This window comes from Papaver somniferum, unplaced genomic scaffold (assembly GCF_003573695.1).
Source record: "Papaver somniferum cultivar HN1 unplaced genomic scaffold, ASM357369v1 unplaced-scaffold_114, whole genome shotgun sequence".
NCBI lineage: Eukaryota > Viridiplantae > Streptophyta > Magnoliopsida > Ranunculales > Papaveraceae > Papaver > Papaver somniferum.
In genome coordinates this window covers 2,863,214-2,877,567 of record NW_020620381.1, presented here as the reverse complement: position 1 = coordinate 2,877,567, position 14,354 = coordinate 2,863,214, and the positions used below count along the sequence as shown (strand labels likewise).

General features: G+C 34.9%; 1 protein-coding gene across 1 annotated transcript; it reads right to left on the bottom strand.

The window, feature by feature from the left end:
• Positions 1 to 4,214: 4,214 nt before the first annotated feature.
• Positions 4,215 to 10,631, bottom strand: LOC113328895. The gene is made up of 17 exons (XM_026575886.1): positions 10,558 to 10,631; positions 10,380 to 10,454; positions 10,060 to 10,107; positions 9,640 to 9,750; positions 9,414 to 9,455; positions 9,277 to 9,324; positions 9,089 to 9,136; positions 8,473 to 8,508; positions 8,280 to 8,357; positions 8,133 to 8,177; positions 7,959 to 8,006; positions 7,182 to 7,208; positions 6,922 to 6,996; positions 6,780 to 6,827; positions 5,754 to 5,815; positions 5,590 to 5,628; positions 4,215 to 5,267 (listed from the first exon to the last, which is right to left on the bottom strand). The coding sequence occupies exons 2-17, from the start codon at positions 10,434 to 10,436 to the stop codon at positions 4,523 to 4,525; spliced, it is 1,557 nt and encodes a 518-aa protein (XP_026431671.1). The 5' UTR covers positions 10,437 to 10,454; positions 10,558 to 10,631; the 3' UTR covers positions 4,215 to 4,522.
• Positions 10,632 to 14,354: the final 3,723 nt, after the last annotated feature.

Here is a 14,354-nt window from a genome sequence, read left to right as displayed (position 1 = left end):
GAGTTCAATATTATTTCAGAATTAGGATGAAAATTTCCAGTACTTGTGATCTTTTTGGGTTCGTATGATTATCTTCCTAATTTTGCCTCATTCATGATAAATAAATTTTAAGATGGTGGTTTTTACATAAAACTAGTTCGGTTTTAATTTTGAATATAAGATGCATTCTGCGAAGGCAGAATCATAGGGAAGTAGTCTTACACTTTAAAACGGGGATTCTAATTTGGTAGAAATTTTGTAACTAGTTTGGTAGAATTTTTGTAAAGTTTAAAGGGAGAGAATCATAGGGAGGTAGTCTTATAGTTTAAAACGGGGATTCTAGTTTGATAGAAATTTTGTAACTAGTTTGGTAGAAATTTTGTAAAGTTTAAAGGGAGAGTCCGATTTAATGCACAATTTCGCAAGATTCGTTGTAAACGAAATAATTTATGTATAGTTTTTGAGATTAATAGGAAGTCTAACAGCTACGGTACAATAGAATTGTGGGTTAATTTAATGTATCCATGTACAGTGGAATTACTGATATGCATTATTTGTTGTTGCATGCACTATTGGAATACAGGTTCACCTCGAGATAATCCATCAATCTTTAGATTCTAGGTTTCCATATGAGAATGATTCTGGTATATTGAAGCAATGAAACCATTTATTAAATGATGATACTTGAGATTACAAGTAGATACTCTTTCATATCTTTCTTATCTTTATTATCTAGGTTGCTGCTACAGCAAATTTCATTGATGATGACTTAAAGATGTATGTTAGATCTGTATAGTTTTGAGGAAAATGAGAAAGATTTTAACTTAAGAATTTTTAGGAAAGGTAGAAAATCTGTGAAGGATCGTAAAGTTATGCCTAACGCGTCAGGACCCGCTTCACAACTACCCATTGCATCACTCTGACGCTACTTACATGAATTTCGATTGACGCTACTTACATGAATTTCGATCTTCCCATTGCGCCGCGCAAATGCAAGTCCATTTTATTTTATAAGCATGATTAGCAAGCATGTTTTCTTGAACTTAGTTTCCTTACCGTTCCAAATTATTCTTATTTTGCAAATAAAATAAAACTTGCCTTATCAAGTACGATAACAATTATCTCTAGCATCTTCTTATCGAGCCAGATGATATAAGTTACCATAGTGTCGCAGTCGATATCAGCAGGCAATTAAATGGTATGAACGTCAAAATGCTGGATTTTCAATACTGCAAGTCATTGCCGATGTCTACGTACCCTATGGAGAATGGATCAAGCATAGATCGTAGTTTATCTCAAAAGGACAGATAACTAAATCCAACTCGAATTGCAAGGGTAAAGTCAAGCAATAGGTCTACTCTGTATAAGTCATGGTGTCCTTTGCATCCGAAGCATAATGCATCATTATTCATTTGTCGCATCCTGGTGGTGCATCGATAATACACAACACTGCAAAAATTAGATGCTTAAGAATCATAAATTTATGCTTAAGAATCATAAATTTCTCTTGACCAAGCCACGTGCCAGAATGATGTTTCAGAATCATATACGCTAAGTTATGAAGCTAGCCCTCCCTACATATGTTTTATAAACATTTCTACAAATCAATATTGGGGGATATTTTGACGTGCTCACTTCATCATTCACGATTGTTATCATGTATCTCTAAATAAAGCGCCATGACGAGTGTATTTCCGTTTTTGGCCTGTAAGCCAACTCGAATATTGCCCCATGATGGCACCACGTTCCCTTGGCAACCATGCTCTGGCCTGGTGCACCGTAGTGGTGCAATATTGTCCCTTGGCCAATGTATCCTTAATAATTCCCATAGTGGCATGATATTGGCACCTGGACAATTTACCTTATGTGATGTACCATGGTGGCAATACTTCTCTCTAGGCCAGCTACCTAAATGGCGTGATGCACTGCGACATTGTCTCTTAGCCAATATAGCCTACGAAATGCGACATGATGGCGCAATATTGGATCTAGGACAATTGAAACTTGTACCCACTTGGTGCAATATTAGCCCTTGAGCAATATACCTACGCATTGAGCCATTTTGGTCTTAGGAAAAACATGCAACAAAAGCTTTAGATGAAGGTTTATCCAAGGCCATGACGCGCCTTTAAGCATACGTGATAGTAAAAGTACGGGTGTTACAAAATGAGAGGAGAAAGAGAGGTGGAGATTAGGATTAGAATTATGTCATTTTTTCTCTCTTATTTTATTACGTAGTACATGGACTGGTCCCAAATATCGTTTAGATGATTCCCTAAAATATATGTATTATATAAAGAAAAAATAAGAGAGAGAAAAAGTCCTAATTTTAATTCTCATCCCCGCCTCTCTTCCTTATCGCATTTTTAATCTCTCCTTATTTTCTTAACGGTGAAAAAAATCTTGAAATCCTTCTTATTTTCCATAAAATTCTACAAATCTAACACATTCCAATAGGTCCTCAATGAAATTTGATATAGCATCAACCCCTGGATCATACCTAGTTCTAATTTTTTAATGAAGAATACAAGAAGGATAGTGGAGGAGAAATATCCTTCATTTCTTCTTTAATTTTGGTGTGTAAGCCCTATTCTTTATGTTAATTTTACTGTATATTTAACTGAAGCACAATGTTTTACAATTTCAAGGTTTGAGGAATCTGTCTCTTGTTATAAAGTTTATCCATAAAGTTACTTAATTTTTGTCACGTGCGTGTTGATTTTCACGTGATACGAGTTCGTTAATATTCTGAAGCAACTAAATTGTTTATTTTAATTTTTACTTAATTTTAGGTTTGTTTTTTATATTTTTGGGAGTAGTTTTTTTCTAATGTTTTTTTCATTTTGTCTTGATGATTTTGCAGATGAGTTTCTTCTGGTTCGATTCATTAACTTATTAGTGCTTCTGAAACCTTCGAGTATAACCATGTATAGGGGTAGTTGTAGTGCTACTTTGAATAGAGACTTCAAATCTAGCCTCAACAATTATTATTTTTAGACCTCAACTGATGTTGGCAATGTCATGAACTGATTTCCGATTATCAGGAAGTATAATTTTAATAGGATTCCTTAATCTCCAAAACTTTAAGCAATATATAACAGGTAAATTTAGTTTCAAGTGTTATTATGCACTGCAGTGGTTAATTGGAATCTCTTTTGAAGCCTCACCTCACCAAATGAGAACCAATTCGTATCGTACCCAGTGTGTTGCACGGGTTACATACTAGATTTAGATTAATATAATAAAGACGAGAAAAAAATGTTTTCTTCACCCGGTTATTTCTTCAGTGAATTTCCTTGGTTATATTTCTTTGATGGGAAGCACTTCATATGTTTTCCACCTTTTTGAATTGGTAATCCAATTTATATAAATATCATTTTTTTCAGTATCTCCAATACCATATATTGATACAACTAGATATATATATACACAAGAACTGATAACATCTTAATCAGATTGATAGTGGGAATGACATTTGATGGATTGGGTAACTGGACAATAATTAAGTTTAAATACCATGGATTGAGAATTTTGCTGGGGTCTAATTATTCAGTTTAAATGCTTTACATCCTTAGAACCATAAACCTATCCCAATGGAAAATTCTTCTGCGAAGAAGAAACAATATGCTCAGTACAAACACGGAAAGCTGCACCGCAGATTTGTACTTCAGGGTAGCTTACAAAAATGAGAGACTGCTAATAGATCACAAAAGCTTGAGGATCAGGGCCAAGAATAATGATCCTCAAATCAGATAAATTTGTGATATCCTTGAGCTACACTTGGTAAACAAATGTTTCTTTAACAACTGCTTCAGCAATCCACTCAAAATCCACTCATCTTAAAGACAAACTGAACTGCATAACTGGACTGAAGGTAACATTCAAGCATGAAGAACCATATACAGAATAGCAACTAACTTTATCAAGGGAGCGAATGATGTGGTGGAGTCTCTAACAACCAATGGAAGTTGGTCCAAAATTCCAAATCCATTTCTGCTTGAAAGGGATCCAGACAAATATAGTATATATCCTAACGCCAAACAGATCTGAGGAAACTAATTTAAAAAGGAATAGACAACTGTCCTAAAAACTGCTCTAAAGTGTTCAATGTGTGGAACGGTTTTTCCCTAATTGGTTGCTGGTAACGATGCAGAACCAGATGCAACCATTCTAACGAAGCAAAATATTGTGAGTGCCTTTGCCTTACAAGAAACAGTCAAAGAGAATACTGAATATGGACAAAAGAGAAGTAATTTCAAGAAAGATGCTCAAGATGTACTATAAGAGCATTCAAAACTCAATCTAGAATGTTAGGAGAATGCAGGTTTAACTTAAGCAATGCATTCATAAGCATATGTCAGTATGACTAATAACAAGAAATTATCGAATTAACAATACTAAGAGCTAAACATCTTTAGAGAGTACCATTTTTTCATCTTTTGTCAATGTTTCTGCAACATCAGCTGTTGATACTGCAACACCTCCTCCTCAGATAAGTGACTGTAATCATCCTCATAGAGAGTACCATTTTTTCATCCTTTTGTCAATGTTTCTGCAACATCAGCTGTTGATACTGCACCACCTCCTCCTCAGATATGTGACGGTAAACATCCTTATATAGAATCTCTGCTAGTTTTTCATCCTCTTCAATTTCAGGTAATCTCAGCTCCTGCTCCATTCCCGAATTTGCTAGATGACAAACAGCTTTAAGTCTTGACAATTCATCAGTATGCATATTAAAATATATAAAGCCTTTAAACTCCAAAGCATCGTAAAAAATTTCATCAATGAGTGGTAATATTTTGCCTGCGTTCCCCTTTTCACCAATCTCATGTAACAAACTCCTTGAACAATCAACGCAATAACTTTTTTTCTTTTCGGGATTGTCAGGATCATCTCTTGCTGGACAAGAACATTCATCTTTTTTTCCCCAACTTCGCATAACATATTGAGGAATATAGTGAGAACTACAAACCATAACAAAGTGACGAATGTTATACTTTATTGCAAGTTTCAAACCCTCGGATACCCCTTGCAAATCAGAATAAAACTGTGAAATATGATGATCCAAAATGCTAGAAAGAGCAACTATTGGGTTCTTCATACTATCACGTAGAATAACCCCATATCCCATATATGAACCGCAGATGTCAATATAAAAATGATGAGAACGATTATCTTTAATTAAAGTTGTAGTTTCTTCAAGTGTTACTCCCCATTCCTCACGACACATTCTCATCCAAAAAGACCGCGTTGGTATATAACGGTAGATTACAGTACCACGTTCACTGTTAAAGATAAATTAGTTATAAGCAATATCAACTTCAGTTTATATCAGGTTTATCGAGAAACTCATACAATACAAGAATATAAGTTATATTGCATACTGTATATGAACAGATAACAGAGACACGTGATATGCATAAAAGATTATCTTAGTTCAATAACTTCAATTTCAACATGATATGCATAAACTTGGCAATAAAACAATTTTGTAAATTATACGTTGTCTGGTATGTTCCACAAATCTCAGATGACATGGCACACTAGGTTATCTTTGGAAGAAATTAAAAGGATAAGAAAGGTTTGTAACATGTTTGGAGACAATACCTCAATCTGGCAGCCTTGACACAATTTTGAGAAAACTCCCTGTTGAAAAAAAAAACATGACAGGGATGCCAATGATAAAGAGTGGGAAACTGATAGAAAAACTTACTATGAACAGGTCAAATTAAATATAGATTCTTAAATAATGAGAATGATGAGAGAGCTACCTTTTGTATATAGCCTCCCGTTGCTCCCTTGTTTTCCTTGGTTCTACAGTTGAGACTTCCTTCTGAGGTAAAGTAATGGAATTAGACAACAAAATTGAAATTCTTACAGCATCAAGTCTAAAAATAAACAGATAATATGTAGTAGCCTACAGGGTGATCTTTCATAGTCCAAACAGGTCTACTAATTAAGCAGTCGAGCAGTATCATATCGTGTTTCTAAATGACACGAAATATCAAGCCATCACTAATGCACTTAGGTTTTGATGGTCAGAAAGCCCAAAATTTGTACTGGATTTGTAACAGTTGAGAAGGACTTTTTGACAAGTCAAAATTGTATTAAGACGGAACCATAAGTACAGAGAAATAACAAAAAAAGAGACTACAACAGTCCAAAACCTAAAAACTAGTTAAATCTGTAAGGTAAAACAGGGGACTGGATATGATTGACAAAGTACGGCCTGTCAGTACAACTGATGCTAACACCCTGATCCAAAGAGCAAACTTTTTCATTCTGCCTCATACGTGGTTCTGAAGTACGGGGTTGAAAATTTAAAACCAAGCATGAAAGTTGTGAAGTGTGCACCGAAAACCAAGCATCAAATTGCGGAACTCACAACATAAACTAAAAGCAAGATAGATGATATATATGTAGAAACGACTAAATTACTTCGTCTACCAAACAAGTCTACTCTACTATAATATTTCTGTATAACACAGAATATCAATCCATCGTTAATGCCCTTTAGGTTTGGATGGTCAGAAACCCCAAAAAAGTTTACTGGTTTCACAACACTAGAGAAGGAATTATAAGGTTAAACAGCAGTCCGTCCATCTCATGCATGTTGTAAACTACAGGGTTGAAAATCCAAATCTAGTAGCTAGGGTTGAAAATCCAAAACTAGTAGCTAGGGTTGAAAATCCAAAACCGATCATGAAGTTTGTGAAGTGTAAACCAAAGTAAGGCGTCAAATTGAGAAACTCACAACACTACTCTAAAATATAAATTAGATGATAGTTGTAACTTACGGAATGAGTTTCTCCATCGACTGTTGTTGAGGTTAGATCTAGTTGTTCCTACGAAGTTTGAAGCAGATTAAAAGAATCAAAATTAGGAACTGAAATCGATGATTGCTCGAGCTAAATTAAAAACAAACAAAAAAAAGCTTACAAATTCAGTTAAGAGCCTTTGTGTTTCTGCCCGAATCACTTTCTCAGAATAAGTATTCCCAAGCTCCTCACGGTTCTGTAAAAGTGGTTGCAAGCATAGAAATCAAATAAGGTCATACAAAAGTATTAAAACAAATGAAAGGGTAAATACAGAAGGCTCAAACAAAAGCATAAGAGGAATCAAAAAACATAACCGGTTGAAATTAATTTTTCACAACCCTATCTTCAAAACAAAACCGGATAACAAATATAGAGGCTTACATGAGGCTTTTGCTGCTGCTGCTGTTCCTGCAAATTTGTTGCCATTGTATTGAGTCAAAAACAGAAATTGATTCCTCTTGTGCTCTTGTTTTGAAGAAACAAAACCAGATAACAAACACAGAGGCTTACAATTGTATCAGAAACAAGAAAAACAATGAGGAAATTTAACAAGAAGAAGTACACAACTTTAAAGTTCCTCTCAGACCTCAAAGAATTCACACGATGCTAAAGCTTAAGGGTCATGACTCCTTTTTATAGGCTTAGATGATTACAAGAATCCGCCTAGGAATAGAACTGGAAACAAGATTCCTAATACAGCTAGAAATTGCTAGAAATAAGATTCCTAAACGAACTTGAGCTGGTGTCAGAAATTGATTTAGGGAATCAGTTTGATGTTTCCTAAAACCGAGCCAACATCTAAAGGATAAACTTACAGAAACAGTGCGCAAGATTGTTTCTGTTGGTTTTTGTTGTTCCTGCTAAATAACCGCGCAGTAAAAGAATAAAAAAACTATGGGTTAAGCCTTGGGGCCTAGACCTCAACTTGCAAGAACAATAACTATCGCCCTAGACAGCTTCTCATTCCATTTCCAAAAAATAAAACGCCTCCTTTGGAGGAATATTTAAAGATATGACCAGGTTATATTGAATATGAGGCAAGGCGGAATAATCCCATCATCTCATGCATGTTGTGAAGAGTAAACCAAAACCAAGCATCAAATCGAGGAACTCACAATAACAAATTAAAAGCAAAATAGATGGTTAATTGCAGCTTACTGAATTAGTTCCGCCAGCGACTGTTGTTGAGGTTAGCTCTTCTTGTTTCTGCAATGTTTGAACCGAAGTAAAAGAATAAGAAAAAGAACCTGAAATTGATAATTAGAAGCAAAACAGATAATAAATAGTAGCTTACTAAATGATAGAAAAAACAGAAGATAGGTAGTAGCTTACAGGGTGATCTGTTTTCTTAATTATTATTGTAGACTCTTGTTGTTCCTGCAAATTTGTTCAGACATATAAGAAACAAAAACAGAAACAGATCTTACGAGTGCTCACCATACACATAAAACTAAATCAAAAGATAGAACAGGAGCTTACTGGATGAGCTTGGGAATGATCCGTACTCATGGTACTTTCCAGACTCTTCTTCTTCTTCTTCCTCTTCTGTCTACGTTTCTGAAAGGTGGTTCCAAGGTACATATAAGAATAAAAATACAAAACCTGTAAAATCTAATTTTTCACAATCTTAACATAAAACAGAAACAGAAACAGATGATAGATAGAAACTTACACTAGCCTTTCTATGCTGTCCCGCGACAGATTTTTCCTGCAAAAGATGTTTGAAGTGTTGGTGTTCGAAAATCAAAGGCAATTACAAAATTGAGCATGCTGCAACATCGCTTTGATGACGTTGTGCTTATGATTAGGTACTTCACAAAAACCCCAAGACTTTTGTATCAGAAACAATAAAAGACAATGGAGAAATCAAACAAGAACACATAGAATCGCTGTGATTCTGCGACGTGCCTACTTCCAAATTACTTCATCATTCAGACAACTCTGATTATAAACCAGTTGAGCAGTATACTACCATATTTCTGAATGACACAAAATATCAAGCCATCAGTAATACACTTGATGGTCAGAAACCCCAGGAGATACTACTGGTTTGGCAACAGTGGAAAAGGAATTATAAGGGTAATAATATTTCAATAAGTATCCTTCTAGATGACCAGAAATAATGCATATGAGGCAAAGCGCAATTCGTCCATCTCATGCATGTTCTGAAGAGTAGGGTTAAAAAACCAACAGAAAGCATGAAGTTTGTGAAGTGCACACCAAGACCAGGCATCAAATTGAGGAACTCATAACAACAAAAGCAAAATAGGTGATTAATTGTGACTTACTGAATTTGTTCCAGCATCGACTGTTGTGGAGGTAACCTCTGGTTGTTCCTGGCAAAGTTTGAAGCCAGGTAAAAGAATCAAAAATAGCAGCTGAAATTGATGATCACTCGACATGAATTAAAAGACAGCAATAGCTCCTATACGAAATAACTGGGAAGATCATATCAGGAGCAAAAACAGTAGCTTACTGGATGAGTATCCTTGTGGATTGTTGTTGAGGTTATCTCTTCTTGTTTCTGCAAAAGTTGAACCAGAGCAGAAGAATCAAAAAAAGAACACGAAATTGATAATTACATGACATCAATTAAAAGCAATTGTAACTTACTACGCCATCATAGGTTGTTGTTGAAGATGGCTCTTTTTCTTCCTACACAGTTTTGAAGCAAAGTAAAAGAATCAAACAATAAGACCTGAAATTGCTGATAATTTCTATAAAGAAATTTTTATATAGAAACTGATAATTCAAGAGAAAAATAGATTATCAAAGGAATCTCACATGAAAATTTTCGTTGATTATGAAACATGAATCAAAACAAAACAAAGGAGCTTACTGATTCAGCTAAGGCCTGTGGTTTTTTTGCCAATTTCGTAATTGCAGTCACAGGCTTGCCTACAGGACTAGGTTTGGAAGGACCTCCCTGACTCGGTTGTTTTCTTGCATTCTGGTAGAAATTCATAGATTCAAACAACAACACAACAACAACAAAAAGATTATCAATGGAACCTTACACTACGACTTTTCTTTGATTTCCGCATGATAACAATTAATCCTCCTCTAAAACAAAGATGACCAGAATACAGTGCATATGAGGCAAACCCCAATCGGTCCATCTCATGCATGTTGTGAAGTATAGGGTTAAAAAACCAATAGAAAGCATGAAGTCTGTGGAGCTTACACCAAAACCCAGCATCAAATTAAGGAACTCACAACATCAATCTAAAAGCAAAATAGATGATTCATTGTGACTTACTGAATTAGTTCGGCCATCTACTTTTGTCGAGGTTAGCACTACTTGATCCTACAAAGTTTGAAGGGAAGTAAAAGAATCAAAAATAGGAGCTGAAATTGATGATTACCCAGACATGAATTAAAAGCCAGCAATAGTTAAAACCAAAGCAAAAGAATCAAAAAGAAGCCGAAATTGAAAGCAAAAGAGATGATTAATTGTATTTCGTCATCATAGATTGTTATTGACATTAGATTTGGTACTTCCTAGAAAATTTGAAGCAAAGTAATAGAATCAAACAATAAGACCTGAAATTGATGAATTAAAAAAACAAAGGAGCTTACTCTTTCTCTCGCTTTCTCGTTTCGTGAAGAATCTCCCGTCCTCCCTGACCTAACCATGATGCCAACTAATCTCCTCTAAAACAAAGAAGAAAACCTAAATGAAAACGAACAGATTATTAATGAAACATCAGCAGATCTACAAATAATAATATGCCAAATTGATCGTAATACAACTCACTCTGTCTAATGATCCCGCCGGACGGAATGAAACCGCCTGGAGGCAGATTGGAATGGTATCCAAGGAGAGAGAAAAATCATATGTGGACGACTCACAGCCACATGTTTTTTTTTTTAATATTTATTACTCCCTTCGTCCTAAATTATTAGTCCGCTTTGACTAAGTCAAAATATTAAGGAGATCGTAGGAGTGTACAAAACTACCCCTATTATATGATATATTTTTACTAAAATTAAAAGGAGTATATGGAGTATGTAAGAAAAACACATTGGTAATTATAATATATATAGAAATATTTAAATAGAAGATAAAAATAAAAATCTTTATGGATTGATTTATTAGATTTGTTTCCATATTGAGGAAGATATCATTTAATATTTATATTGGTGATATTTAAAATAATTTTATAATTGTAAAAGTTTGAAGGACATATTTGAGAGTTTTACTAAAAAAATATGACTATAAACGAAAGCTGAACAGTATTTTAGGACAGACGAAAATAGAATAGAGGACAGAAATTTTAGGACAGAGGGAGTAGAAGTTTCTACAGCGGCATTTTCGTCTTCTTTTTTTCTTCTTAATGTCCTTGTTTATTGGTTGACTAAGTTTGACTCTTTTAATTAACAAATAGTTTCTCGATGATTCATTGGAGATTGATATTGTAATTAATTAAGCAGCTTATGATTTGTCAACTAATCAATCATTACGAATTATTGATCTAATTATTTATTTCTTACATGGTACTTTTTTGGGCCAATTACAGAATCGCCATGTCTTTTGTAATTCGGTCACAAAATAATCATACTTTTGTAATTCATTTACAAAGTGGTCGTTTACCATCTGATTTAACACTTCTGAATAAAACGGTGTTATCTTCTCCGAAAATACTCTCTCTCAAAATATCCTTCCTAGTTAACTAATTGGTTGAAGTGGTGATGGTGAAGCGGTGGTGGTGGTGGAGCTTAAAAATCTCTGCTAAACCCCGCAAGGGAAGCGGTGAACCCTTTGCGATGTAACGATATGTAAGCGGCACCACCACCACCTATAAATAGCACCGCCGTCAGAAAATTATAATGAAAGCAAAATTTAAAATTGTGTATGGAGGTATAAATATGAAGGACACATAGGTAATTTCATTAACATAATTAACTGTGAGTCACCACTTAACTCTCTTTTTAACGGAAGTATGATCATTTTGTTAATAGTTTGTAACAATAGGACGTTTTTTTGAATCGGGTCCTAATACTAGGAATGTTTTTTACATTTTCCTTTTTTTTTCTAATATAAAGCTCTAAATGATTGATGTTACATCAAAAGTTTTCCCAGATCTATTTATATTTTTTGCGTAATTAGTAGCATAATGGCTGAAAATGGTATTGTGTTACCTGAGCAGCCCAGATGATAATGCGAAGTGTAATTTATTCTGCAATGATATCTGGTATAGGGAAAATGCAAGATTAAAAGAGGGTTGCGCAACTCCTGTTAAGACACTAACTCTTCCATGCACCATCATCGCAAAAAATCATCCATCCTAACATGTTATCTAACCAGCACGGAAGAAAAGAAATTGTTATTTGGAAGAAGAAAATAAATCCTCTATTTTTCCATTTCGTCAATGGAGGCAACCGAAGAGATTGTTTAAGTTGTTCCAAAACTAGTAATTTGCATAGTTTTTAGGTTTCGAATCAGAATTGGATAATGTTTGATTATAAAGATTCATAAACGTTTGGAACCCTCAAAGGTGTTAATTGCAACTGTAACACTAAAATACTGAAAGAAGATTCTAGAAATAAATTTTTGGAAAGTAATACGCACTCAATCAACAAACAGAGGGAAGAGTCAGTTGATCATCAAGTTGTCCTTAACACGATAGTTCACCGGTACGCACTAAGAATGAGTGATGCCTATACTATGTGGTGAAGTCGTATCCAGGATAAAAATGCTCGCTAAACATGCGTGAAAACAATTATAATTGAGGTTTAATTAGGGCTGTCAATGGTTACCCATTACCCGGAACCGGAACCGTACCCGAGCGAATAGGGTCCGGCTCCTGATCCCATAATTGGACCCATTAACAAGTTAGGACCCGTTGGGTAATTACCCGATTGGACCCGAATCTAAACGGGTCCGAACGGGTAATACCCGATGGGTACCCGGTTATTTATTCTTTTATCCCTCTTTTTAGAAAAATTACAAGTATTTTGCTAGTTTGGTTTTGATTTTTTTTCTCATTTTTAATTTCTTCTTACATTTAATCTTTATTTAGTACATTGATAAAGAAATAATACCAAATTTTTATAGAAATAAATTTGATTCAAGCAAAAAAAAGGGAAAGACATCAAAATTTTGAACTTTTATGTGTGTTTTCTTAATACCCAACGGGTACCCGGGGTTTTAAACGGTTTCGGTTCTGGGTCCACTAATTTAGGAACCGGACCCGGAACCGCTAGGAACCGGACCCGACTTTTATAAATAGGGTCCGGGTCCGGATCCAGTGATACCCGGGAGGACCCGGACCCATTGACATCCCTAGGTTTAAAAACGTTGTTTTTTTTTTTTTGAAGCATGATATTATTAAAAGAAGTTAGATTACAATTTATCTTGGGTATGTGGTACCCATAGAATCATAAAATAGAATTTGACTAATAAAAGATGAGACTGCCTGATCCCATATTTTAATTGATAAATTCCCTGTTTGACTTCCATCTGCTGCATGATTGGCTAGCCCGTCCGCGGCTTGATTTCCTTCCATGTAATTGTGTTGAATAGCATCCTGTGGGATTTGTCGAAATATGATTTTTATTTCCTCTATTATTCCCGATATATGTCAAGATGGTGGGGCAGAAGAGGTGATGACTAGCGTGCCCTTACCTAGTTTCCTGATAACTATCGCTAACTGTGGTTCAGGTTCTATGAAAGGGTCTAAATAAAATATTTTCCTTGGATGCATTTCCTCATAGGTTGAATCCAAATTATTAGGTCCTAAAGTCTGGAAAAACTCAAATAAGAACTTAGAATCACAAAATAATAACCTAAATAATTGAGGATCCTCTAAGTCAATCAGGTTTAACTTACACAATTGTCCACAGTGACAGGAGTGGTCATTCTTAAGCAAATGTGTCGATTCTATTAACCTAAAGTACTTAGGCTTAGTCTCAGAACTTAATAAGTGACACATTTGAAATATATACGTTCCCACAATTGGAAGAAAACTATTTGGTGGGAAAACAAAGTCAATCTGGGTATCATAGCCTGGGAAAAACACATCAACCAGAGGATGGGTTTCTAACGACTGAACTTCTTTCAGGACATCATTAGGTTCGGGAAACCGAGTATGAAGATAATTTTGTAAGATGGTTGAGGCATGGATATCAAGTCCTATGTGAGGGGACTTTCTAAGAGTTAAAGGTACGGCACTAGGAAAGTGATAATCACCCCCAAACTTAGAGTTTTCAGTGTCTTTAGATAGACTAGTCACAATCTCCCTAATTTCTAGATCATAAGATTCTTGGAAATGGTCAATTGATTCTTCTAAGTTATTATCTGGTAGTGCATCTTTACTCATCTCTATGAGTCTATCTTCTTCGTCTAAGATTATTGTTTCTAAGTCGCTAGACTCTAAAAAAACATTTTCAGAATAAACCCGTTCCTCTAAACCACCATCATATAAAGGATTATAAGAGAAAGTTTCTAGTAAAGGCTCATTAACTAAGGTGTTAATCATAGTTACTTCCTCCGATCCACGAACAAGTTCATCAAATAATGGATTGTCCAATACTCTGTAGGTTAAAGGATCA